Here is a 27,063-nt window from a genome sequence, read left to right on the forward strand (position 1 = left end):
ATCTGTCGGCATGACCCCTCCCTCCCCGATGTAATTTAGATGTTCCAAAAGGGGGGTCTTTAAATTTGAAAAAAATTGCTGATAGTATAACAGTGATAGTCCATCTGGACCTGGGGCCTTGTGTGGTTTTAACTGAGAGATAGCTGTTTTTAGTTCCTCTTCTGTTATCTTTCCTTCTAATGCCAATGCCTGTTCTGCATCCAGCGATGGCATATCTGTCTTTTTGATATAATTGATCGCCTCATCGAAGCCAGCACCCCCCCTATCAACTGATTCCGATGAGGCGATGTCATATAACTTCTGGTAGAATTTGCTAAATTCTTCGGCAATCTCTGATGATCCATATTTCATTTGTCCCCCGCCTGTTTGAAGTTGTGCAATTACCGTCCGTTTCTGGGGCCCCCTTAGGGCTCTGGCTAACATAGTTCCTGGTTTATCCGAATATTCGTAGTAATGTCTTTTTTGTGACACCAGTACTCTCATGGCTTTTTCATAAAGTAACTCGTTGAGTTTTTCCCTGGCCGCAGTCAGGGGCACTAGATGTTCCATCGCCATCGATCTTTTATGAGTGGCGCTTAATTCTTCTATCTGCGCTAGCAGCTCTGAGATCTTCTCCTCCCTTTCTCGTTTACGTTTTGCTCCCATTCTAATCAACACTCCCCTAATGACGCATTTGTGGGCCTCCCATATGTTCGACGGAGTAACTTCTGGTGTTTTATTTTCCTGGAAATATTTTGTCAGTTCTGCCTCTAACTCTGCTCTTGTCTCTATTCCTTGCACCAGTGATTCATTCAGTCTCCATGATGGTGGCTTTACTGGACCTGCCTCAAAGTTAATTATAATGTGGATGGGGGAGTGATCCGACATGGAGAAAGAGCCAATCTGTGAGGCCACTACTCTAGACAGATCGCCCCTTGAAATTAGGATGCGATCTATTCTAGAGTACCTATTATGTACTGACGAATAGTAGGTAAAATCTTTTTCACTTGGATGCATAATGCGCCAGGGATCGACTAGGTTGAGGAGTGTGATTTCCTTACTAAGTTTTTTAAGTCGGGCATATGAGAGATGTGATGTACCTTGTGATGTATCTAAGAGTGGCTCTGCAGCGTAATTAAAATCCCCCCCCATGATTACCAGCCCTTCTTGAAAGTTTAACATTATTGGTGCCACCAGTGTTAAGAATGAAATCTGATTCTGGTTAGGGAAGTACACATTAATCATAGTAATCAGCCTTTCACCTATCTTACCCTTTACCATCAAGTATCTTCCTTGTGGATCAATACAAGTTTCTAAAAATGTCCATGGAACCTCTTTGGCCACCAATATGCTAACCCCTTTTGATTTAGGAATAGGGGTGGGGGCGTGATAAGACCATGGGAAATCCTTATTTTGTAATTTTGGGATAGATTCTTTTTTAAAATACGTCTCCTGGCAGAAAACTATCTGCCCATGGTTTCGTCTCATGTCTGCCAGGAAGCGTATTCTTTTTTCAGGTGTAGACAACCCTCTAACGTTTAATGACATAATTTTCACTTCCTGCATTTTTCCTGTCTCAAATGATTCTAACCAATTTACTACTTTACTTCTGAATTTTCTTACTCAGCTGTCTTCCTCCCTTTGTCCCCTCCAAGTGCCAATGGCTTTAGGGCTTACTAGGCCTAGGATTTATCCAAAGTCGATAAACTGATCCCTCTGTACAGAAAGCCCCCTAGACCTACTCAGACCTAATAGAGACAGGGGGAGACCGAGTAAAAAAAAGGGACAGAGAGAGAAAGAAAAAAAAGAAAAAAGAAAAAAAAAAAAAAAAAAAAAGAGAAAAAAAAAAAAGACAGAACAACCCCCCCCTTTTCCACCCCCCCCCCCCAAAGAAGTGCCAGTGGAGCGTGATCCTATTGGTCGACTCTCGACCCTGCGTAACTAGACGCAACCTATTTGGGTGGGCAAATCCGAGGATTCATACCGTGAACAGGAGCAAATCTAACACAACCCACAATATCTGTATCTCCTAATGAGTTGACAAATTAACATAAGCCTGTAGGTGCATTCATTTCCTCCAGTTTAGGATATAAAGAAAAAAACAAAAAGAAAAAGAAAAATGAAAGAAATAAACACACCGACCTCTGCAGGTCCATGTACCCTAGGCATCCGCCCCTGTGTTGCTATCTCTAGGGAGGATTGGGGTTCCCGTATATATTCCCCCCTACCTATACATTCCTGTATCCACCCGCTGTATCAGGATCCCTTTTCTTTTGTAATTACCAAACACATTATTTAACTCCTGAGCCCCCCTAGCTACCTAGTATTGGTGATCCTCCTCCCTCGACCCCCTCCCCCTCCACCATATCACGTATGTGCCCCCTCTGACCTGCTCTGTGCCTCCTATTGGAATTACTCTACCTTTTCTAATCACTCATCTGCTCGTTTCCAAACTCATAGGGCTCCTACTTTCGAAGACCATGCCCAGAGAGTTTTAGACCCAAGAGAGGAACCAAAGCACTAGACCAGCAGGACACCGAGGGGGATAAAGAGAGAACACAAATATAAAGGAAAGAGAACACCGCAAATTACTGCCCTTGAATACCAATTAATCCAGAATAATCATGGCTCCCCAATTACCCCTGGACCCGCATCCTCCCCCGACCGTGACCCCAAGTCAATCCCAGATTAGTCATATATGACTTATATTAATAATAGCTTTATTCTTGTATTGATATTCCTGGGTTCTACTTAAAAGCTGAGGGGCCCAGCCAGTCAGTGACCCTGATCGGCTGAATCTCTAGGAAGGCAAAAAGTCCTGGCAGTTGATCAGGCCAGCGCAGTGTAAAGGTCAGTTCCCCTTTCTTGACTTTTAGATGAAATGGGTGACCCCAGTGATAGATGGCCCCTGCCTTCCGAATTTCCTCCAGTAGGGGTTTCACTGCTGCTCGCATTCTTAGGGTGTTGCTTGATAGATCTGGTAAGAGCCGGATCGTTGCCCCTTCAAACTCAAAGGGGCCCCTATCCCATGCCTTCCTCATTATTTTTTCTTTTAGGGCGTAAAAATGTACCCTAGCCAGGACATCTCGTGGGTATCCCTCGCCCATGCTCCTTGGAGCCCTTACTCTGTGGACCCTGTCCATCTCAATTGCCTCCAACTGGGGTCTGTCCAGAAGGCTATTAAAAATCTCGGTCATTTTGGCAGATAGGTTGGGTCCCTCCACTGTCTCAGGTAGCCCTCTTAGGCGTATGTTATTCCGCCGATGCCTATTTTCTCCATCATCTTGTTGCAGCTGTATCATGATTAGCTGTTTGGCAAATGATCTCTGCGAAGACTCTATGCTCTCCACTCTCTCTGCCATCTGGGCCTGGTCTTTTTCCACCCCCTCTATCCTTCCATCCATTTTCTGTATCTGACCCCTTAAAGAGTTGATTTCGCTGGTTAATGAGCTGACTATCGAGGCAGCCATTGCAGTTAGATCTTGTTTCGTAGGCATAAGAGATATTAACTCTTTCCATTCAGGAGACTGTATTGATAAATTTTGGGGAGGGGGGGATTGTGCCGTTGACTGTTCCTTTCCCGCCACCGCCATCTGCTCAGCTGTGTCCGCAATGTTCTGAGCCTGTAATTCCTTACTGCTGTTATTATTTTTACTGTCTTTCTTTGATCCTGTGTTCCCTGCTGTTCCAGCCTTTGTTGGAGCCATCCTATACTGTTCCTCCACTCTTTCACAACGTGCTCCCCTTAAAAAGTAAGCGGAGATATCTGTGGACCGGCCTGGTCTCTTTATATTGTACAGTTCACTAGTCTGCATAGGAAATGGGGGGGGGAGAGCAGACATTTACCAGCGTCCGTATCCTTTATCCCTCATATTTCTTAATGGGATGTTATATCTTCCAACCCCCCCCTTTCCTGAACCTCCTCCGTTTGTGAATGTACTCGTGTGGCACGGCCAAACATACAGCTCAAGTTGTAATAGTCTCGGGACTCACCAAGGCCGGTCCCACCGTCTCTGCACGACCTCCAACGTACAGCCTGGTCGTTCCAAGACTCTCCACTCCGCTCTGGGGAAAAGGAGGCTCCACTCCGGTCTAGGCTCGGCTCCTTTGGAACGGCTGCTCTCTGGCGCGCGGTGTGTCACCACGTGTACTCCCTTCCGGGTCTGAGGGGGGAGGGTGCCGCACGCTGTCTGTTGTGGGCGGATGCCTGCCTACGCGCCGTCCATTTAACCTTGCTGCATTTGGCTGAATCTGGGCTGACAGTATATCTCTAATTACGGCAGAATTCATCTGGCTGCTTTTGTCTTCTGTCACATCATCAATAAACCACAATGACCCAGTGCCACTGGAAGCCAGGCATGCCCATGCCATCGCACTGCCTCCACCATGTTTTACAGATGACGTTGTGTGCTTTGGATCATGAGCTGTTCCAAGCCTTCTCCACACTTTTTTTCTTCCCGTCATTCTGGTACAGATTAATCTTAGTTTCGTCCATCCATAGAATGCTTTTCCAGAACTGGTCTGGCTATTTTAGATTTTTTGGCAAAGTCTAATCTGGCTTTTCTATTCTTCAGGCTTATGAATGGTTTGCACCTTGTGGTGAACCCTCTGTATTTGCTCTCATGAAGTTTTCTCTTGTTTGTAGACTTTGACAATGATAAGCCCACCTCCTGAAGAGTGTCCTTCACTTGTCTGGATGTTGTGAATGGGTTTTTGCTTTACGATAGAGAGGATACCATAGAGAGGATCCTGCGATCATCCACCACTGTTGTCTTCCGTCCAGGCCTTTTTCTGTTGCTGAGCTCACCGGTGCGTTCTTCTTTCCTCAGAATGTACCAAGCTGTTGATTTGGCCCCTCCTAATGTTGCTGCTATCTCTCTGATGGATTTGTTTTGTTTTTGAAGCCTTACAATGGCCTGTTTCACTTGCTTGGACATCTCCTTTGAACGTATGATGTAGGTTCACAGCAATAGACTCCAAATGTAAATACCACACTTCGAATCAACTCCAGACTTTTTACCTGTGATGAAGAAATAACGAAGGAGTAGCCCACACCTGGCCAGAAAACAGCTTTTGATTCAATTGTCCAATTACTTTTGGTCCCTTAAAAAAGGGGGGTGTTCCTAAGAGCTGTAATTCCTAAACCCTTCCTCTGATTTGGATGTATATACCCTCAAATTAAACCTGAGAGTGTGCAATTTCAGCCCATATCCATTATAGAACTATAGCTTGAATAGGTTTTGGTAAATGCACAAAAAAAAAAAAATTGTGCCTATGTACAAATATATATGGAGCTACATAGTAGAACAAGCTTACAAGTAGAGCCAGCTTACCTCGTGAATTGAACCCTAGAACATTCTTGAAGAGTTCATGAAATGGAAACTGTCCCAAAAGGCAAATTAGGTCTTCTTCTGAAAGTAACATCCAGCTTGTCTCTGGGTCTTCATCCTAGGACACAGGGAACAAATGCAATCAAAGCGTCTCTGTGGACACCATTCAATACAAACTCTGGAAATTATAAATAAAAAGCAAACATTTTTTTTCATTTTGGATAGAGTGGTGAGAGATTAGAACCCATGTCAGGTTTTTATTACTCTGTGCCCTCGTTAGGGAGAGTCACCCTCTCTATTTCTCCCATTATCACGGGAAGGTAAAATAAAAGACATTGCAAAAAATTTTGGGTTGTCCCCAGAACAGGAATAGTGGTGACATTATCCATTGGGGACACTGGTTCTGATGACCCCAGGGATTCCCTCACTTTAGGCGGATTTTCACTCACCTGTTTTGGCTATGGGACAGGAAGTGAAGGGAAATCTCTCCAATGGGACAAAGATGGAAAAAAATAAACCTTAAAATTCTCCCTTACTCTACTCAAAATGAAAAAAAAAAAAAGAAGTTTTGCGTTTAGTTCTACTTTAAAGTGGACCTTCACTCTAAAGTGAACTCCCTATGCCTTCCTTAACATTTCTGACAATTTTTTTTTTTTTTTTACAGGTACCCACTCCAACTTCCTCAAATCTCACCTAGAAGAGAATGGCATGCACTAAAGGACGCCCCCAAACCCATGGCCTCTTCCAGTCTCCCTGGCATATGCCACACATCCCAGGAGGCTATAGGACTGGTCTCTCAGCACTATGCAATATCGCACATGCGCGGTGGGGAGCCATCTGTGATTCTTCAAAAAAACACAGTCAGCTCCCATAACCAAAATGGCAGCTCCGGGGACCCACAGCAGTAAGAAGAACCTCTTTAATCCCAGGGACTGGTAAATACCTTCACTTTAGCAGCAGCTACATTATTGTCCAGTCTGGAAAAAAAAAAAAAAAAAAATTAAGCAGCTACAAATCCTGTAGCTGCTGACTTTTAATAAATGGACACTTACCTGTCCAACAATCTAGCACCCTCCTCACCTGGGCTAATTCTTTAGTAGACCTGGGATTCCTGGCGACGAGATCCTAACTGCAGGCAGCCGGCTGTGTGACTTTCGGCTTCACAGTTTTGATAGTTCTCCTCTGTCCCCCCTTCCCGCAATCTTCTGTGACATGCGCATGCGGCTGTGAAGCCAAAAGTCACACAGCCGGCTGCCCGCAGTTAGGATCTCGCTGCCAGGAATCCCGGCGCTACTAAAAAATTAGCCCAGGTGAGGACGGCGCTAGATTATTGGACAGGTAAGTGTCCATTTATTAAAAGTCAGCAGCTACAGGATTTGTAGCTGCTGACATTTGTTTTTTTTCACACTGGACAACTTCTTTAAAAGGGATTGTAAATTCCATGCATTAAGGTGAAAAACCTTCAGTGCTGCAGCTGTCCTCCAGACCCCACCTTATTTTTACCTGAACCCGATCACTCCAGCGACAGCGATGAGCTCCAGCCGCTGTGTCGGGTCCTCATTGGATAGATTGATAGCAGCCTGTCTTTGTCAATGGATGCAGCAGCAGGACTCGTGAGTGCGCACGCACAGGTGCCCCCAGGGAAAGCGGCTTTCCATGGGGGGCAACCGATGAAGAAGAGCCAGGAGCCCCGCTGGGGCACCCCAGAAGAGGAGGTTCGGGGCTGCTCTATGCAAAACCCTTGTGCAAAAAACATGTATAACATGTTTGTTATTTTGAAAAAAAAAGAAATAAAAAAATGAACCTTTACAATCCCTTTAAACCTGACACAACAAATTAGAAAGGTAGTAGTGGTCACTATGACCAGAAATGAAGAGAAATTTTCCCAGTGGGGGACACAGTATGGAATAAAGAAAAAAGGTTTGCCTAGAGATACACTTTAAACATTTATTTTTACTCTCTTTTTTTTTTTTTTTTTTATATTCTTCCAAGTCACATTAATGCATCTATTAAAAACCGTACAAAAGTGCCCAGTACTACTTCGATTTATCTTACTTCCTCTCCTCCCTCGTCCACCAATGTCCAGTTCCCGGACTCTTTTCCTGATGAGGATCCTTTTCTCTCATTGGGTTTCATGTGACACAAGAAGTCAGTGCGGTTTCTACGACAAGGGTCAAGAAAGAAATGTTAACCCACATCAGACGATGATTGCATGTACTCTCCTAGTAGAAAGCAAAGAACCAGGACTTATGTAAATATTCAGTCCAACCAATGTTTAGAGTTCGGCCCCTTTCACACTTGTAAGATCTAAAAGTCGTGTAATTTTTTGGCCGAGATTTTGACTGGTCTTGAAGCAATGACTGTGTAGCCGTGAGGGCTATGGACCTCAAGACGCATCAAAGTCGGACCAAAGTAGTGCAGGGACTACTTTAAAGTCACACAGCTATGAACGGATGAACGGTACTCATTGGAAATCATGGAGTACGACTTGTCATGTGACTTTGCAGTCCCAAATCGCAGGACAAGTCGCACAAGTGTGAAAGGGACCTAAAGTATTGCTAAAGTGTCATTTTTTTTTAGTTAAAAATAACAAACATTATATATTTACCTTCTCTGTGAAGTGGTTTTGCACAGAGCAGCCCGGATCCTTTTCTTTTTGGGTACCTCTTCGGTGTGCCTGGCCCCTCCTTCCTGTTGAGTGCCCCCACAGCAAGCGGCTTGCTATGGGGATAGCTGAGTCACAGCTCCCTGTGTCCATTCAGACACGGAGTCATGGCTCTCTCCTCACTGGCTGACTGACTTTGATCTACAGCAGCAGGAGCCAATGGTGCCATGTTGATCTCTCAGCCAATGAGGAGGGGGAGTCCTGGACAGCCGGGTCTCTCATGTAACATTGCTGGATCTGGATGGACCTCAGGAAAGTATTGGGGGGGGGGGGGTGCTGCACACAGGAGGCTTTTTATCTTATTGCATAGAATGCATTAAGATAAAAGAAACCTTCTGACTTTACAATCCTTTTAAAGGTGAAGTTTGGGTTTGTTAAAAAAAAATTAAATAAATGTTATACTTGCCTCCAACCTGCAGCTGTCACCTGCCAGTTCTCAGACTCACATGACCACTGCTCTGGGCTCTGATTGTCACTCACCGATTGGTGCTCTGCCCCTTCAGCGCTCACAAGAGCGCCGGACTGGGGACGGGGCGAGGGCGGCTAGCTGAGAAGCTGAGCCAATTGCCAGTCAGGCTTCCAAGTGGATCCCAACATTGTCAGGATCCTTCCACAGTCTAGAGTGGCTCTGTGACGTCTCTGATTCTGGGTCACCCTGCACACCTGTGACCAACATGGCCAAAAAATCCTTGACATGCTGTGTATAGGCAGGAAAGAGAACATTACATAGTTAGGCCCCTTTCACACTTGTGTCCTGCGAATAAGGACTGCAAAGTCACATGACAAGTTGTACCCCCATGATTTTCAATGAGTATCTTTCATATATGTGCGACTTCAAAGTAGTCCCTGCACTGCTTTGGTACGACTTTGATGCGTCTTGAGATCCATAGACCTCAAGATTACACAGGCATTGCTTTAAACACAAGTCGCATAAGTGTGAAAAGTGCCTAACTAAAAACCCAGAAAACCACTGCACAGATATAATTGGTATTTATTGGAAATCATGGGGTGCGACTTGTCCTGCAACTTTGCTGTCCCTAGTCGCAGGACAAGTCACACAAGTGTGAAAGGGGCCTAATAGGTAGTTGTGCTGCACCTGTTATTTACTAAAGCTTGCCTGTTTAATTCACAAAACATATTTATAAATGCAATTATGCTTTAGCCCTAATTCACACTGATGCGAAGTGGAAAACGAACAAGATTCACTTTGTTTCCCCGCATTGCACTGCATAGCAATTGAACGGCATCCAATGCGATCTTCTGCAGGTGTCAATGTTAGATTAAAGACACCCCAAAACAAATCGCAAAAGGCAGTGTGATTGCCAGATTCGCATGGCATGGGTGTGAACCCATTCCTGTGCAAATCGCATGCGGTTTCCCGAACACTCCTGTGTGAACCCAGGCTGAATTCGCCATGGCAATCCTGGGATCACACAGGAGAGGTGGGGAAACTGCATGAGACAAGCCTGGGATCACACAGGAGAGGTGGGGATACTGCATGAGACAAGCCTGGGATCACACAGGAGAGGTGGGGATACTGCATGAGACAAGCCTGGGATCACACAGGAGAGGTGGGGAAACTGCATGAGACAAGCCTGGGATCACACAGGAGAGGTGGGGAAACTGCATGAGACAAGCCTGGGATCACACAGGAGAGGTGGGGAAACTGCATGAGACAAGCCTGGGATCACACAGGAGAGGTGGGGATACTGCATGAGGCAAGCCTGGGATCACACAGGAGCGGTGAGGGGAATCGCACAACATTCCTGTTCAAATAGCATGAGATTCTTTGCAGTGCGAATTGAGCCCATTAATTTTGTATGGACGCAAATTGCACAGCAAAGTATCGGTACTCGTCCTCGATGATAAAAAATAAGGGGGGGGGTATTGGTGCATCCCTAATTCTCCCAATACGGAAATAAGATTCTAGGTAAACCCTTCATTTTCCAATGCCCTGGACCAGCCTCTCTCTAGAGTTCTCGGTGACATCTGCAGACATTAGCGGAGATATCTTACCTGACCGGACACATGAGGACGGCAAGCTGCTGCATGAAGTGGAATACCCCGGCTGGATTGTGCAAAACTCGGACCTGAAAAACACAGGTAACTGCGTGAATATCATTCATCATCATCTGCATTCAAAAGCATCATCAGATATTGGGTGCCTTTTAAGTTAAGGCTGTATTGTTCCTGAGCTTGTGGGAGCAAGTACTTGACAAAACCAGGTGCCCAGCACCCCCCCAAAATAAAAGATCCAAAAGAAGAAGAGGAGTGGGAAGGGGGGCATAAAGTGGAATTTCCCAGTTAGGGTGAAGTTACGCTTTAATTCAGCCACCACATCTAAGAACTGATAAGCTGCACATCAATGTATTAGATTTTTCTTCTTGGGTTTGTTCTTGGCTTTAAAGTGACCTCAGATATTTAACATGCCCAAACTGAAAGCTTGTCGGCCATAGACGGACTGAAATTTGGCTGGTTCAGCAGGAACTGGCCAGATTTCAATCCATCTATGGGCAGTCTGATTGTACAGGCTGATTGTAATCAAGTCAATCTATTGATCGACTTCCATAAAACCAGCCTGTCAGTCTTTTATTTTGCGCGATCACCGCTGGCAGTGATAACTGTATTCTGCATCAGGGGGAACCTTCTGCTGTCAGAATACTATAGCGCAGTGGGAGGGATTGCCCCATCCACACTGACTGTGTTGATGGGGGAATTAAAGCGGAGTTCCCCCACCCCACCCCACCCCCCCCCCAAAAAATTTAAAGTCAGCAGCTACACATACTGTACACATACTGTAGCTGCTGACTTTTAATATTCGGACACTTACCTGTCCTGGAGTCCAGCGATGTCGGCACCGCAGCAGATGTTTCCATCGGCTGTCGGGTGCTGCCGCTGCCATTTCCGGTAAGGGAACCCAGCAGTGAAGCCTTGTGGCTTCACGAGTGGGTCCCTACAGCATATGCGCAAAGTGCGCTGTGCATTCAGATTGGCTCATGGGGGGGGGCGAGTAGGGGGCCAACCTTCCGAGGGACGGCGCCACGGCACCGTCACCCGGGAGTGGGGAAGGGTACCTGTCAAGGTACCCATTCCCTCCTCCCCCCTGAAAGGTGCCAAATGTGGCACCACGGGGAGGGAGAGAGCAAATGAGCGGAAGTTCCACTTTTGGGTGCAATTCCGCTTTAAGTGGTTTTCTTTCCTTCAGCATGAGGTTGAAGGAAAGAAAATTGCATAATCTATGCCTTGCCCTATTCTGTGAGTGCATGGAAGACTAATGGTGGCCATGTCAAAGGAAAAGATCCATAAGTCTCACATCATGAAGTAGCCCAGACTCCAGCCATGCCACACCCCCAATGGGAGCCAAATAATGGATGAAAATTTCGATCCACGTTATGGGCAGGCTGGTTGTACTTAAGTCGATTGTTTGTTTGTTTTTTCTTGAAGGATCAGTGCCGCTGGCTATGGCCGGCAACAATGATCATTGTATTCTGACAGCAGGGAAGTCTCCCCACTGTCACAGCACAATAGCTCAGCAGGAGGATTCCCCCATCCACCTCGAATGTATTGATAGGGGAATCAGATCTTTTTCTAATTCCGTTCAACCCGGTGGTTGAAAAAAAAAAAAAAATGAATCATGTATGGCCAGCCCTAAAAGAGTTGTATGGGATCTAAAAAAAAAAACCCCAAACATGCATACTTATCTAGGTGGGTGCAGCATCAATCCCCCGCCACCTCTAAGACCGAGAACTGAGCAATCAAAGACCGCTGATAGCTCTTTAGTGAGTAGAGAGCAGTGACTGTCAGTCACTGGCTCTCTGCTCTGTCCTCCAGCGGTCACTGGAGCACCTGGCTGTGTAGGGGGCGAGAGCAGCTGACTCAGGCTCTCAGCCGCACGCTGCTGGTCAGGCATCAGGATGGATCACGACAATAATGTTGGGATCCCATCCAGAGCCTGGTCTGGCTGAGTGACGACAGCCAACAGCTAACTTTAGCCGACTCACGGCAGAATATGGGTCACAGCAGTGCAGAACTAAGCGCACTACTATGACCCACTAGAGAAGTAGGGCCAAAGGAGCCTCAGCTTTACTTCTCCTTTAAGTTTTACATCTACTTCTACCACAGCTTACCTGTATGAAGGGAATAGCCCATTTATTAATGCCAGCAGGACAGCGCAGGACATGGTTTAGGAGAAAGAGATGGTCCCCCAGACATCCAACCTTCAGCAGCACAGAAACCTAAAAAACAAGAGGATGATTATATGTGGGTCAATAATAGGATATGTATATTAAATATAAATATATTGTAAAGCCTAATTCCAAAATTATTTATAACTTGCCATTGGCTGTTTCCTAGGGTGGTCTGCATGCAAATACAGCCTGCAAAGAAAAGCCTACTCCTCCAGACAACACGCCCACCTATCAAAACAGTTTGATATTATTTATTTTATATTATTTAAATATTTTTTTAAACCACTGTGATTGGGGTTACTTTCGTAGTTTTTGCCTCTCCCCCCCCCCCCCATTTTCTTTTCGGTGGCTTTCTAATCAACCTGTTCACCCTATAATATGCCCCCCCAGAATTCCACAATTGTTCAACTATACATTTTGACTCGTTCATTGAGGGACACAGCGCTCTATATTCAGAAACACATGGATGTCCCCAAGCAGTCCAAAACCAAAAACATGAGCAGTGGGACACAAAAAAAAAAAAAAATCCCAAAGCTAAACACAAGAAGCCAACCAGGTAACAGGAGCTCAAAAAAAACAACTGGAGCCCAACGTGAAAAATACACCCCTTAAAGAGGGAGCAGACCCTCTAAACAGCAGCCTGCAAAACATTGCAGCCAAAGGAAGCATCCGCAGATGCCAACACATCCACTTTGTAGAACTTAGTGGACCAAATGGCCGCCTTGCAATGACGCCTGATGATGGAAGGCCCAAGAAGCACTAAGCGCCTGAGTAGAGTGCGTCGTTACAGGGAAAGGAAGAATCTGACCCTTGATAGAATAGGTCTGAGCCACCGTCTGTCTGATCCATCTGGAAATGGTCACAGAAGAAGCAGACAGCCTTTTTCTTGGCCCATTTGTGATCACAGTGAGTCTGACCTCGGAAAAGACATTGTGGCCGCCAGATACACTCGAATCTCACGAACCATATCCAAGGCATGCAAAGCAAATTCCTTGGGATGTGTGGGCCTGGGACACAAGAAAGGAAATAGGTCTTCATTCAAATGGAAGTCAGAGACCACCTTAGGTAGGAATGACGGGCGTGAAAGAAGAACGACTATATCTTCGTGGACCACCAGATAGGTGGTATGACAAGATAACGCTGCCAGTTTGACACCCTGCGAGCAGAGGTGATGGCCACCTAAAAACTACCTTCTGAAACAGAGTAAGCAAGGGAATCTCCCCAATATTTTCAAAGGGAAGCTTTTGGAGAACTAATAGCAAAAAGTTCAAATCCCACGGCGGTAGAGGAGATCGCACCGGTGGAGTCAGGCATCGAACCCCTTGAATAAAAAGTATGCACCAATGAATGCGTGGGCTAGGGGGTCACTGAAAGAAGAATGCCAAAGCAGACAACTGGCTAACTTCTTCTCAACACCTCATTAAAAGAAGGTCGAAATCTGAGGCACCGAAAAAGAACGAGGGTGAACACAGATGGACTCACACCACGAAACGTATGCTTTTCACGTAGAATGGTAAATCAAAGCCAGTGACTGTAAACCAGGGTGGAAGATCGGCCCTTGGGACGGCAGGTCTCCAAGGGATATCGGCAACCAATCGCACCAGATCGGCATACCAAGACTGGCGAGGGCAATCCAGGGCCACCAGAATGGCGGGAATCCCTTCGGCCTTGATCCTGCGCAAAAGCCGTGGAAGAAGCTTGAGAGGAGGAAAGGAGTAGATTAGACAATGCTGACCCCATGGGGCCACCAGAACGTCCGCCAGGGGATCCTGTGACATTGCCACAAACCTTGGTACCTTTCTTTCTGTTGAGCCGAGACACCAACAGATCAACCTTGGGGGTGCCCCACCGCAGACATATCAGATGAAACACACCACTCCCCTTGGTCCAACGCCTGCCGACTGAGATAGTCCACCTGCCAGTTTTCCGCTGCTGCAATGTGTACGGCAGAGAGGGCTGAAACAATGTGTTCTGCCCAATGGAGAATGCCGGCTACTTCCAGAGCCGCCAACACAGTTTTTGTTCCGCCCTGGTGATTGACATAAGCCACAGCCGTTGCATTGTCCGACTGGATCTGTACCCAAAGCCCCCGGAGACAATCCATCCAGTGATCCAGGCACAGCCTGATTTCCGAAGTTCCAATACATTGATTTGTAGTCTGGATAACTCCAGGGCCCAACAACCCTGAGCAGAGCTCACTCCCAGGACACCTCCCCACCCGGATAGCCTGGCGTCCTTAGTGACTACTGTCCAATACAAGGGCAGAAAAGATTTGCCCTGCCGAAGAGCCGGAGAGCGAAGCCACCAGGGAACCCTTGGATTCTCGGTTCAGACGAATCAGATGGTCTAGAGACTTTGGACATTTTTCCCATTTCACCAGGATCTCCCTCTGAAGGGACCTCATATAGAACTGTGCAAAACGGAACCGCCTCGAAGGTAGACACCATCAGGCCCAGCAACCTTTCCGGAGGGCAAGAAGGAAACTGTCTTGTACCCGGACAGAATCACTTTGTGGACCCATTTGTCGTTTGCCAAGGGCCCGGAAACCAAATAAGACCTCCCCCCACCCCATGCATTGGTGAGGGCACAACTTCATACCAAAGGAGCCTTGTCGCAGGTCTAAAGAAACCTGCCCTCTGCTTGCCAGACCAGGGCCGCTTGGAACCCCCCCCCCCCCCCTCCCCAAGGGTGGCTTGAAAGGTTTCGAACCCTTGTCAGTGGACCCTGAGGGTTGAAAAAACTCTGTGCCGAGAAAGAAGGGCCGCGTCTGCGACAAGGTTGTTTCCCTTTACCCAACTGTGCTTTCCCCCCCCCAATGAGAATCTTAATGTCATCATCCAGGGTAGCCCCAAACAAGCGTTCGCCTTGAAAGGGTAAATTATTCAGAGCTTTTTTGGAAGTCTGGTCCGCAGACCAACATTTAAGCCAATGCACGTCTAAGCACCACTGCCGAAACAGATAGCTTAGAAATCAAGGGAGCCGCATCCAAAGAGGCATCACAGAAAAACTGCAGCCCCTGGACTAATTGTCCTGCCCACTTAGCAAAGACAGGGGGGATCTGCTCACCCCCTAAATCATTGCACAAAAGTTTAGCTCACTCAGTTAGTGCTTGCGACAACAGAGCAATAGCCAGGACCAACCTCAGCGCCGAACCAGCAATAGTGAACATATTGCAGGCCACAGACTCTGCCTTTCTGTCAGCGGGATCCTTAAAAGCCGGAGATTCCTCTACCAGAATACTGGTTGCCTTGTTCAACCTGGAGACAGGCGGGTCCACCACTGGCGAGATAGTCCATTTCTTGAGGAGTGACTCTTCAAAAGGGGTACCTCACCGCAACGCATTTAGGAACCACACAGGGATATTTTGGATGCTACCAATCTTTATAGACAAACTTGTCAAAATATGAGGGATAAGGAAACACCTTTGCCGTACAAGACGGTTTTTTGGGCGCCAAAGGGGATGGCCACCTCCGCAGCTGCTTCAGCTGCATCCTCCATCTTCAAAGTTTCCCACACGGATGATGAAATATGTGCGTCAACCACAGCCTTCTCATGCGCAGCTACCGTACAGGTGTGCAGGAATCACCCTCACTATCTGATAGATCAGGGAGCGTGGCTACAAACCGCGTCCATCCAAACCACATCAAGGGGGAGAGGGGGGACATAGTACTCATCATACTAGGAACGAGGTGGGCACCACTCCAGGCAGAACCCCCTCACCATTATAATGGGAGGGCTGTCGACCAGGAGGAACGCTGCGACTTGGGCCAAGACCCGGTCGTATGCGACCTCGCGAGGTGTTTAACTCGCAGGTCAGCTCCCGTCCAGTGGAACTATGTCGCAGCTGACCTATCATGGAGCTGCGTGCACTTATTGGGGGGACCACTGGATCTAGCTATCCAGCCTGCTGCCTAGCCCGTCAGTTGATTGTAGATCTCATAGGGAAAAAAAAAAAAAAAACAGGAGAAAAAAAAATGGCATTAAAAGGGAAAAAATTGCCAGGACCAAAGATCCTGACAGAAAAATAGGTCAGGTTCTTACTCCTGTAGCAAAAGGGGGGATGTATACCAGCTAGGACTGCTCATAGGCATAGCAAAGTCTTTTTTCTGCCTAGTGTCCTACTCCTGTAGGGGGCAATATAACCTTATAGTTCTGAATATGGAGCACTGTGTCCATCAATGAACGAAAGAGAAACAATATTTTTTACTTTCTGCTATAAGTCCCCGTTCACACTAAGGCGACCTGTGAGGCGACCTGGTCGCCTCACAGATCGCCTTCCATAGGGAAGCTGCGGACACGTTCTAATAGGAGGGACACAAGTCGCTCCGACTTAGAAAAAGGGTCTGGAGCTTCTTTGGGGCGACCCGGAGGCGACCGCCATAGACTTCAAAGTTATGAAGTCCGTGGCGGCCGCTCCGAGGTCGTGGCGCGCTGCTCGCACCGCAACCTCGGAGGTCGCTCCCCGAAGTCGGATCGCCCCTGTGTGAACGGGGCCTCAAGCACATCCAATAAAAAATAAATAAATACAAAATAAATAAATAAAAAATTTCTTCATAAATTTAGGCCAATATGTGTTCGGCAAATGTATTTGGTAGAAAAAAAAAAAAAAGTGTATATTGATTGGTTTGCGCAAATGTGATAGCTTCTACAAACTATGGTATACATCCTGGAATTTTTTTTTTTTATACTAGTAATGGCGGCGATTACCAACTAAATGCAGGACTGCGATATTGTGGCGGACAGTCTAACAGTGACATTTCTGACACTTTGTGGGAACCAGTGACACTAATACAGTAATCAGTGCTAAAAATATGCACTATCACTGTACTGACACTGGTTGGGAAGGAGTTAAAATCTAGGGCGATCAAAGGGTTAAATGTTTGCCTAACCAGTATTTATGTGTACACTGTGTGGTGTTTTTTCTTAAGAATGTGCTGGATTTTATTCCCTGCTTTTCAGGGGAATAAAATCCACCACATCCCTGCTGACCGGACGGAGCTGTGAAATTGTTAACATAGGCAGAGCTCTGTTATTTGTCTCTCCTGAACGATTAGAAGGTGCCGGCAGACATCCATTGGCTGGCACCCGATGATCAGCTTCTGCTGTGACAAAATCACAGCAGAAGCAGCAAACCCCTATGTAGAAATGCAGTATCACATACGATTATAAATATATATATATGAGAGAGATAGGTGATCCTGCACAGAATGGCCGCCCTGTAGCAGTAAATCTGCTATAGGGCAGTTGTGAACTGGGTATTAGTTTACAACTCCCCCTTTTTTGGTATTAGGGTCCTGTCCTCTTGGGTCCCCCTGGTATGCCCTGGCCGGCTGACCTACTCCACGTTCAGCTCCCAGACACAGTTTGTCCTTGGGTGTTCGTTCGTGTCTTCCCCCTTTTTTGAATATTTTTGGATTCCTTGTTCCTCTAAATTTTCTATTTGATATGAAAGTATACTCTATGGAGGGGGGGGGGATCTACCCATAGTAGGTTAATATGTCGTTTTATTACTATTATTTTTATGACATAATTTTGGTTTTGACCAATATATTTCCTGAGGAAGTGAACGCTGCTTCACGAAACGCATAGAGATATCATTCCAACATGCACTTGCTTCTACCTGTCGTGTTGATCACCCTTAGCCAATATATGTCACTTCATATTTGTATATCTCCTATTTTTACATAAGGTCATATTTATTGTGTATTTTTATTCTTGAATATGTAATACACTTTGTTTAAACTGGTATGAACTTGTTTTTGGTGTAACTCTCAGTCCCATGGGCACATTTTTCTTCTGTAAAATTTTGATATTCACATAACTTCTCCCAAGAGCCAGATCACTAAGGACTGCAGGCTCTTGAGAAGTATACAGCACCCAGCCAGCCCCCTTCCACCATCTAAGCTCTGCCTACATAGAGACCCAGTGATGACATCACTGTGTAATAAATAAGTAATGAAAATAGAAAGGTTGCATTTATTACATTTGTTAGCCTGGTGGCGGGGAAGAGCAACTAGGGAAGGCAAAATATAAGCAGATTCAATTTTAGCTTTAGGTACCTAAAAAGGACCAATTTACAGAAGTACTAAGCACACCACATAAAGCAGCCCAGTCATTCTCCATGTAGAAGATTCAGAATAATATAAGGAGAAATAAAGGGAGAATGGCCCATTCTGAGCACAAAACAAAAATGTGTCAAGTGGCTCCCATCTTCCATTAGATAGAGAAGTTTCTATGGGAACAACATCTCTTCAGCATCTTCATTGTCTGACACATCATACTGGAGAGGGTAGTTTGCATTCATGGCCAGAGTACCCCTTACGTCTTCCTTGTATATTAGTGAAATCACTGCCCTGGAGATTCACCTAATAACTAAATGAGACCAGAGTACCATCTACAGACCCATGGAGATTCGCCTCAAGACCAGAACCACTAAATGGGAATAGACTCTACAGACCGAAAAACATTCACCTCAAGACCAGACCTGCTAAATGAGACCAGAAATATACTCTATAGACCCATGGAGATTCACCTAAAGACCAGAGTGGCTAAATGAGACCAGAGTACTCTCTACAGATCCATGGAGATTCTCCTAAAGACCAGAATACACGCTACAGACCCCTGGAGATTCACCCAAAGACCAGGACTAGTAAATGAGACCAGAGTACCCTTCTACAGACCAATGGAGGTTCACCTAGAGATCAGAACCAGTAAAAGAGACCAGAAAACACTCTACACATCCTTGGAGATTCATCCAAAGACCAGGACTGGTAAACTAAACCTGTACCCCTAAATCAGACCAGAGTACCCCCTACAGACCCAAGGAGATTCACCTAAAGATCAGAACCACTAAATGAGACCACAGTAGCCTCTACAGACCCATTGAGATTCACCTAAATACCAGAACCGCTAAATGAGACCAGAGTACCCTCTACAGACCCAAGGAGATTCACCTAAAGATCAAAACCACTAAATGAGATCAGAGTACCCTCTACAGACCCATGAAGATTCGCCTAAAGACCAGAACTGCTAAATGAGATCAGAGTCCCCTTTACAGACCCATGGAGATTCAGCTAAAGACCAAAACCATTAAATGAGACCAGAATACATTCTACAGACCTTTGGAGATTCACCTAAAGGTCTGAACCACTAAATTAGACCAGAGTACGCTCTACATACCAGTGCTCTAGATCAGCCAAGACCAAGTGATTGTTAAAAAAAAAAAAAACCCAAAGAATGTGACACCAACTTATGGCTCCTTGTATCTACCAAAAAGGCCTCTCTCCTGTTACATAGTTATATTCTCACATGCACATGTAAGGTGCTGCCAGTGAAGGGTATTGGCAACATACAAAGACATTTTAGACAATTTTGCTCTTCCAACCTTATAGAAACAATTTGTGGAAGTCCCTTTACTGCTGTTTTGGTCAGATGTATGTTGTATCTCCCAACAATATACCGATTTCCCACTGACCAATGACCCAATCTTTTTCCTTTTAAATCAATCCAGTATCCCTAAAAGCTCCTTTAAAGAAAAAAAAAATCAATACTCCCTCATTTGATCCACGTTATTAGGTTCTCTCTTCCAGATCGATGGAAACAACCCCAAGCACCGTCCATCTCAATGTGGCTCGTCAAAATCAATGAAACTATTCAATGAATGGAGGAATTTGCTGCTTCGGTCAAGGGAACCCATGATAAACAATGGAAGGCATGTAGAAAATGTAACAAACGTTACCTCTGCCCTATGTGTGTGTGTGTACACCTTTTAAATCAAAGATAGACTGTTGCTGCTGCTCATCACAAAGTGAATCAAATCAAACAAAACAGGGCAAAAACAGTAGTGGAATAGACACAAATTCCCACATACACATTCCAACATCTAGTGGAAAGGCTTCCCAGATGAGTGGGGGGCCTTTACAGCCAGTAAGGGAAGCCAACCCCATATTATTGGCCATGATTTTGAATGGGATGTCCAACAAGCTTATATAGGTAAGATGGATGGGTCTTCCCAAACCTTAGTACAAAAATTCAGCCCAGCGCTCACTCCGAAGGGGAAGACTGGCGTGCTGCTCTCCTCAGGCAGGGAACTCCCACACGGGTACATAGAAAAGAAAGGAAGAGGAGGCGCAAACACCTAGTGCATTACCCGTGGTCAATGTTGCAAATATTTTAATAAAAATGCCAAATGCATACTCACAGACGTAAAGATAAAATCATGTTACAAGAATCCACCATGTGTGAACTGGAACAAGTCTTTCAGTCAGGACCGCGGTCCTTAAAATATTTGCAACATTGACCACGGGTAATGCACTAGGTGTTTGCCCCTCCTCTTCCTTTCTTTTCCCAAACCTTAGTGTACAGGTAATGATTTTAAAACAAACACAAAACTTCCTGGTTGCACCTTCGAGGTACATGACAAAAGTCTGAATTTTCTGATAAAGCTTAAAAAATGCAGCAGATGTGTCACAGAATTCTAGAACTAGAACTCCCAACATCCATTACCTAGCCTCCAGAAAAACTCTAGTCACACGCTGTCAAGGTTCAAAAGATTTTCTACATACTGATTTTTAGAACAGGGACTGACTGTCCAGGACCCAAAAAGCACTCACCAGCTTCTGAAGCCACAGCAGAATGTCGTTCTGGAACTGGGTGTCCTCGATAAGCCGCCGGGTAAAGCTAAACAAAACACTGATACATTCCTTCAATAAGATGAGATCGGCGTGAGATCCCTCCAACTTCTGAGGAGCTACAGGAAACACGGAAGAGAGAATGAGGGGAAGAACATCGCCAAGGGAACACCAGGGACAGTATTTAGCATAGATCTGAATGGAAATAACCAAAACAAATCATCACGCAATCATTCTTTCATCCAATATGCTAATCTGTGTATGTGGGGCAAGACTCATTACCAATTCTAACAAATTGATTTTTACACATTTCTAAAGCTGAACTCTGGGATTTTTGTAAAAAAATACTCTTTGACGTTAACACCCTCCCCCCCCCCACCCCCCAAATCTCCTTTCCACACTGCAGAGGTTGGGGTTGACGAATACACGAATACTCATTCCTTGCTTTGGCAGAATTCTAGCACTTTCCTCTTTCTGATGCTCTGGGTTGTGGAGGAGCCCTTGTTGCCCTCATGAACACTGCAGCACTACAGGCCCTGCATTGTACGCCTTTACATAACAGTGCAACCTACAGCCACGGAGAAGAAGCCCCAGGGGACCTGTTGCACGGTGTGGTGGAGCCTGCCAGAGCGAGAGAGAAGGTATTACAGCTTATTCCTCTACCCCCAGACTTAAAGATGAGCTCCAGGCTTCTTCAGAAAGAATGAAAAGTCAGCAGCTACAAATACTATAGCTGCTGACTTTTAATATTAAGACACTTACCTGTCCAGGAATCCAGCGGTGTCTTCACCTGAGCCAATTTTTCAATTGGATCTTGGGTGCCGCCCTACCCATTTTAGCGAAGGGATGCGGCTTCACAGCCTGCTCGCTACTGCACATGTGCGCAGTGCGCTGCGTGAATAGCCCGACGGGGGGGGGGGCTGAACTTCTATCAGAGTTCTTCGTGTCTATATCAGCCGGAGGTGGGAGCGGGTACCAGTCAAAACAAGGTACCCACATCCCCCACCCTACGAAAGGTGCCAAATGTGGCAGCGGAGGGGAGAGGAGGCAAAAAGGGGCCACATCCACTCCAAAACCCTCCAGGGGGAAAGGGGGGACAGCTACTCACCGTACCAGGAACCAGGCAGACACCGCTACAGACAGAACACCTCTCCATCGAAATGGGGGGCTGTCGGCCAGGAGGAATGCTGCGACAAGTATGCAACCTTGCGAGGGGTTTAACTCACAGGTCAGCCTCCGTCTGGTGGGGCTATGTTGGGGCTGACCTAGCGCAGAGCTGAGGTCTGCGCGCCCACTGGCCAGACTGGGATGATCACTGGATCCAGATTATCCAGCCCATCGCCCAGTCTGGCAGTTGATTGTAGATCTCACAGGAAAAATCCAGGAGAAAAAAAATTTCTATCTAAAAAGAAAAAATTGCCAGGACCAAAGATCCAAGCAAGGAACTAGGTCCTTACTCCTGACTAGGCAGAAAAAAAAACTGAGTGCCTATAGCAGAGAGAGGGAGTATACCCCCTGGGACTGCCCATGTGCGTAGCCAGACTTTTTTCTGCCTAGTGTCCTACTCCTGTGGGGGGCAGTATAACCCAATGGTTATGAAGATCTGAAGCTGTATCCGTCAAAGAACGGAAGAGAAAAATTGTTTTCTGTGTGTCTGAATTGCACTGCAACTCAGCCCGAAGCTCTGGAGCAACTGCACTTGCAGGGTGCAAAGTCTATTTGCTTTTAGTAAATCAACCCCTATTGGCAACAGCCTGCCTTTTCTGTTCTGCAGGGTTTTTGGCATATAAATATATCATACACACATTTTATATATATATATATATATATATATATATATATACACACACACACACACACATATATATATATATATATATATATATATATATATATATACACACACACACACACACACACACACACACACACACACACACACACACACACACACACACACACACACACACAGTACATCCATGGCATGTATCCACAGAAACAAAAGAAAATAATAGATTTGTGGTTCAGACACATTTAGGACACTCACCATAGTCTGGATGGTAGACGGCCACTGACCGGAGGAAGGGAGAATTGTTGACCATTCCATAGATATAAGACTCAACCTGCAGCCGAGATAACACTGATGTATAAGAGTGTAGAGCGAACGTCTGATATAGGTGATCCGACTTCAGCTCAAACAGCCTTTTCAGATCTGCCAGAGCAGACGTATTGACCTCTGCCGTCTGATAGTGGTGATACCCGACCACCTTCGCTTGATCTTCACAGAGACCCTGTGGAGGAGAACATGAACCAGTCAGTCTTTACTGACACAATCCTCTGCTGAGCTTTTCATTTCTAAATACGTGCAAAAACTTTTTTTTACTACAAAGCTTCATTCCGGTTAATCAAATGTTATCCAAATACATTAATCATATGTATTCTTACTTGAACCTTGGTGTGCTTTGTATACTCTTTCCAGATTTGTGCAGTAATCCAATGTGAGACTTTCCCTCTGTGCAGGAGCTTCCTATAATAAAGTCCTATAACCGATTACTGCTGCTCTCTCTCCTTGTGCAGGGAGTGATTAAAACCTATCAAGAAATTTTTTGGCTACCTTGCAAACCTGCGTCACTGACGCCTGATAACAGAAGGTCCAAGAAGCACTAGGCGCCCGAGTAGAGTGTGCCGTTACAGGGAAAGGAGGAACCTGCCGCTTGAAAGAATAGGCTTGAGTCCCCATCTGTCTGATCCATCTGCAAATGGTCGCAGAGGCAGCGGATAGCCCTTCCATCCCGTTTAGTCCCGTCCATGATTACAGTGAGCCTGACCTCCAAAAAGACCTCAGTGGCTGCCAGATACACCTGAATCGCACGTCCAGGGCATGCAACACAATTTCCTTGGGATGATTGGCCTGGGACACAAACAAGGCAACACAATGTCTTTATTCAAATGGAAGTCAGAGACCACCTTAGGTAGTAATGACGGGAGTGGACGAAGAACCACCTTATTCTTTGTGGACCATTAGTTAGGGAGTACGACAAGAGGTGGTGGCTATCACCTCTGCGAGCAGAGGTAATAGCCACCAAAAAAGCTACCTTCTGAGACAGTGGAAGCAGGGGGATCTCCTGAATATTTTCAAAGGGAGGCTTCAGGAGAACTAAGAGCACCAAGTTCAAATTCCATGGCAGTAGAGGAGACCACACCGGTGGAGTCAGGTGTCAAACCCCTTGAATGAAAGTACGCACCAATGAATGCGTGGCCTAGGGTCACTGAAAAAAGACCGCCAAGGCAGATACCTGGCTCAAGGCCAACTACCGCTCAACAACTCGTTGAAGGAAGGTCAAAATCCGAGCCACTGAAAAGGAAAAAAGGTGAACACCAATCGACTCCACGAAATGTACGCTTTCCACGTACAATGGTAAATCTTTCTAGGAGGTAGACTTCCTAGGCTTCAGCAGTGTCGGAATCACTGACGCAGGCAAACCTCTATCCTTCAGCACCTGGCTTTCGACAGCCAGGCCATCAAAGCCAGTGACTGTAAAGCATGATGGAAGATCGGCCCTTGGGACAGCAGGTCCTATCTGAGAGGCAGTCTCCAAGGGACGCCAGTGACCAATCGCACCAGGTCAGAGTACCAAAACCGGCGAGGCCAGTTTGGGGCCACCAGAATGACCAGAATCCCTTCTGCCTCGATCCTGTGCAGAAGCCACGGAAGAAGCTTGAGAGGAGGGAAGGCGTAGATCAGATGATACTGGCCCCACAGAACCACCAGAGTGTCCGTGGCATCTGCCAGAGGATCTGGTGACCTGGTCACAAACCTCTGTACTATTCTGTTGAGCCGAGATGCCAACAGGTTCACCTTGGGGGTGCCCCACCGGAGACATATCTGATGAAACACATCCGGATGAAGAGACCACTTCCCTTGATCCAACGCATGCCAACTGAGATATTCCACCTGCCAGTTTTCCACTCCTGCAATGTGTACGGTGGAGAGGGCTGGAAAAAAGCGTTCTGCCCACCTGAGAATGTTGGCTACTTCCAGAGTTCCACCACAACACAGTTTTTGTTCCACCCTGGTGATTGACATAAGCCACCGCTGTGGCATTATCCGACTGGATCCGTACTGGGAGCCCCCAGAGCCGATCTGTCCAGTTTTCCAGGCAGAGCCTGATCGCCCGAAGTTCTAACACATTGATAGGTAATCTGGATTCTTTCAGCGTCCAACAACCCTGAGGGGAGCTCAGTCCCAGGACACCTCCCCACCTGGACAGACTGGCATCTGTCGTGACCACTGTCCAGTACAAGGGGAGAAAAGATTTGCCTGGCCGAAGAGTCAAGAGAGCGAAGCCACTAGACCAAGGAACCCCTGGTTTCCTGGCTCAGTCGAATCGGATTGTCCAGAGGCTTTGGGCACTTGTCCCATTTCACAGGATCTCCCTCTGGAGGGACCTCTTATAGAACTGTGCAAACAGGACCGCCTCGAAGGTAGCTACCATGAGGCCCAGCACTCGCATGCAAGTCTGGAGGGAAGACCTTGTGCGGGACAGCAACAGATGAATCGCAGCATGAAACTTCTGGAGTTTGTCCAGAGGAAAAAACACTCTGGACAGAGCTGAATCCACAGTCAGACCCAGATAATCCAATTTTATGGACGGAATCAGGGCAGACTTCTGGTAGGTTAGAAGCCAACCGAACTCCTTCAGGATCTGTATCTCCACGTCATCCATCAATGCAGATGAGGACTCTGCCCACAAGAGGAGGTCATCCAGGTAGCCCAGCACAGCAGTCCCCTACTGACATAGCAATGCCAGAACCAGGGGCAACACCTTTGTGAAGACCCGAGGAGCGGAGGCAAGACCAAAGGTAACACCACAAACTGATAGTGCTCCTCTCCCACAGCAAAGCGGAGAAAACGCTGGTGTCGGGCACATATTGGAATGTGCAAGTAAGCATCTTTGTAAAGCAAGAATACCAATGCGCTACCAAGTAAAAAAAAATTATATATATATATATATATATATATATACACAGTGGGTACGGAAAGTATTCAGACCCCCTTAAATTTTTCACTCTTTGTTATATTGCAGCCATTTGCTAAAATCATTTAAGTTTATTCTTCTTCCTCATGAATGTACACATAGCACCCCATACTGACAGGAAAACACAGAATTGTTGACATTGTTGCAGATTTATTAAAAAAGAAAAACTGAAATATCACATGGTCCTAAGTATTCAGACCCTTTGCTGTGACACTCCTATATTTAACTCAGGTGCTTTCCATTTCTTCTGATCATCCTTGAGATGGTTCTACACCTTCATTTGAGTCCAGCTGTGTTTGATTATACTGATTGGACTTGATTAGGAAAGCCACACACCTGTCTATATAAGACCTTCCAGATCACAATGCATGTCAGAGCAAATGAGAATCATGAGGTCAAAGGAACTGCCTGAAGAGCTCAGAGACAGAATTGTGGCAAGGCACAGATCTGGCCAAGGTTACAAAAAGATTTCTGCTGCACTTAAGGTTCCTAAGAGCACAGTGGCCTCCATAATCCTCAAATGGAAGACGTTTGGGACGACCAGAACCCTTCCTAGAGCTGGCCGTCCGGCCAAACTGAGCTATCGGGGGAGAAGAGCCTTGGTGAGAGAGGTAAAGAAGAACCCAAAGATCACTGTGGCTGAGCTCCAGAGATGCAATCAGGAGATGGGAGAAAGTTGTAGAAAGTCAACCATCACTGCAGCCCTCCACCAGTCGGGGCTTTATGGCAAAGTGGCCCGACGGAAGCCTCTCCTCAGTGTAAGACACATGAAAGCCCGCATGGAGTTTGCTAAAAAACACCTGAAGGACTCCAAGATGGTGAGAAATAAGATTCTCTGGTCTGATGAGACCAAAATAGAACTTTTTGGCCTTAATTCTAAGCGGTATGTGTGGAGAAAACCAGGCACTGCTCATCACCTGTCCAATATAGTCCCAACAGTGAAGCATGGTGGTGGCAGCATCATGCTGTGGGGGTGTTTTTCAGCTGCAGGGACAGGACGACTGGTTGCAATCAAGGGAAAGATGAATGCGGCCAAGTACAGGGATATCCTGTACAAAAACCTTCTCCAGAGTGCTCTGGACCTCAGACTGGGCCGAAGGTTTACCTTCCAACAAGACAATGACCCTAAGCACACAGCTAAAATAACGAAGGAGTGACTTCACAACAACTCCGTGACTGTTCTTGAATGGCCCAGCCAGAGCCCTGACTTAAACCCAATTGAGCATCTCTGGA

General features: G+C 46.2%; 1 protein-coding gene across 2 annotated transcripts in view; it reads right to left on the reverse strand.

Moving 5' to 3' along the window:
* The window catches only part of EPG5 (ectopic P-granules 5 autophagy tethering factor), a 227,902-nt gene that overhangs the window by 139,655 nt on the left and 61,184 nt on the right, over positions 1-27,063 (reverse strand). For both annotated transcript variants that reach the window (XM_082254537.1, XM_082254536.1), the window contains exons 3-8: positions 22,839-23,082; positions 20,774-20,910; positions 12,102-12,209; positions 9,991-10,064; positions 7,365-7,470; positions 5,313-5,427 (exon numbers count right to left, since the gene is read on the reverse strand). In XM_082254537.1, coding sequence (XP_082110663.1) covers positions 5,313-5,427; positions 7,365-7,470; positions 9,991-10,064; positions 12,102-12,209; positions 20,774-20,910; positions 22,839-23,082 — 784 coding nt within the window. The remainder of the gene's footprint in view (positions 1-5,312; positions 5,428-7,364; positions 7,471-9,990; positions 10,065-12,101; positions 12,210-20,773; positions 20,911-22,838; positions 23,083-27,063) is intronic.

Source organism: Pelophylax lessonae, assembly GCF_965119305.1.
Source record: "Pelophylax lessonae genome assembly, chromosome: 1".
NCBI classification, from domain to species: domain Eukaryota; kingdom Metazoa; phylum Chordata; class Amphibia; order Anura; family Ranidae; genus Pelophylax; species Pelophylax lessonae.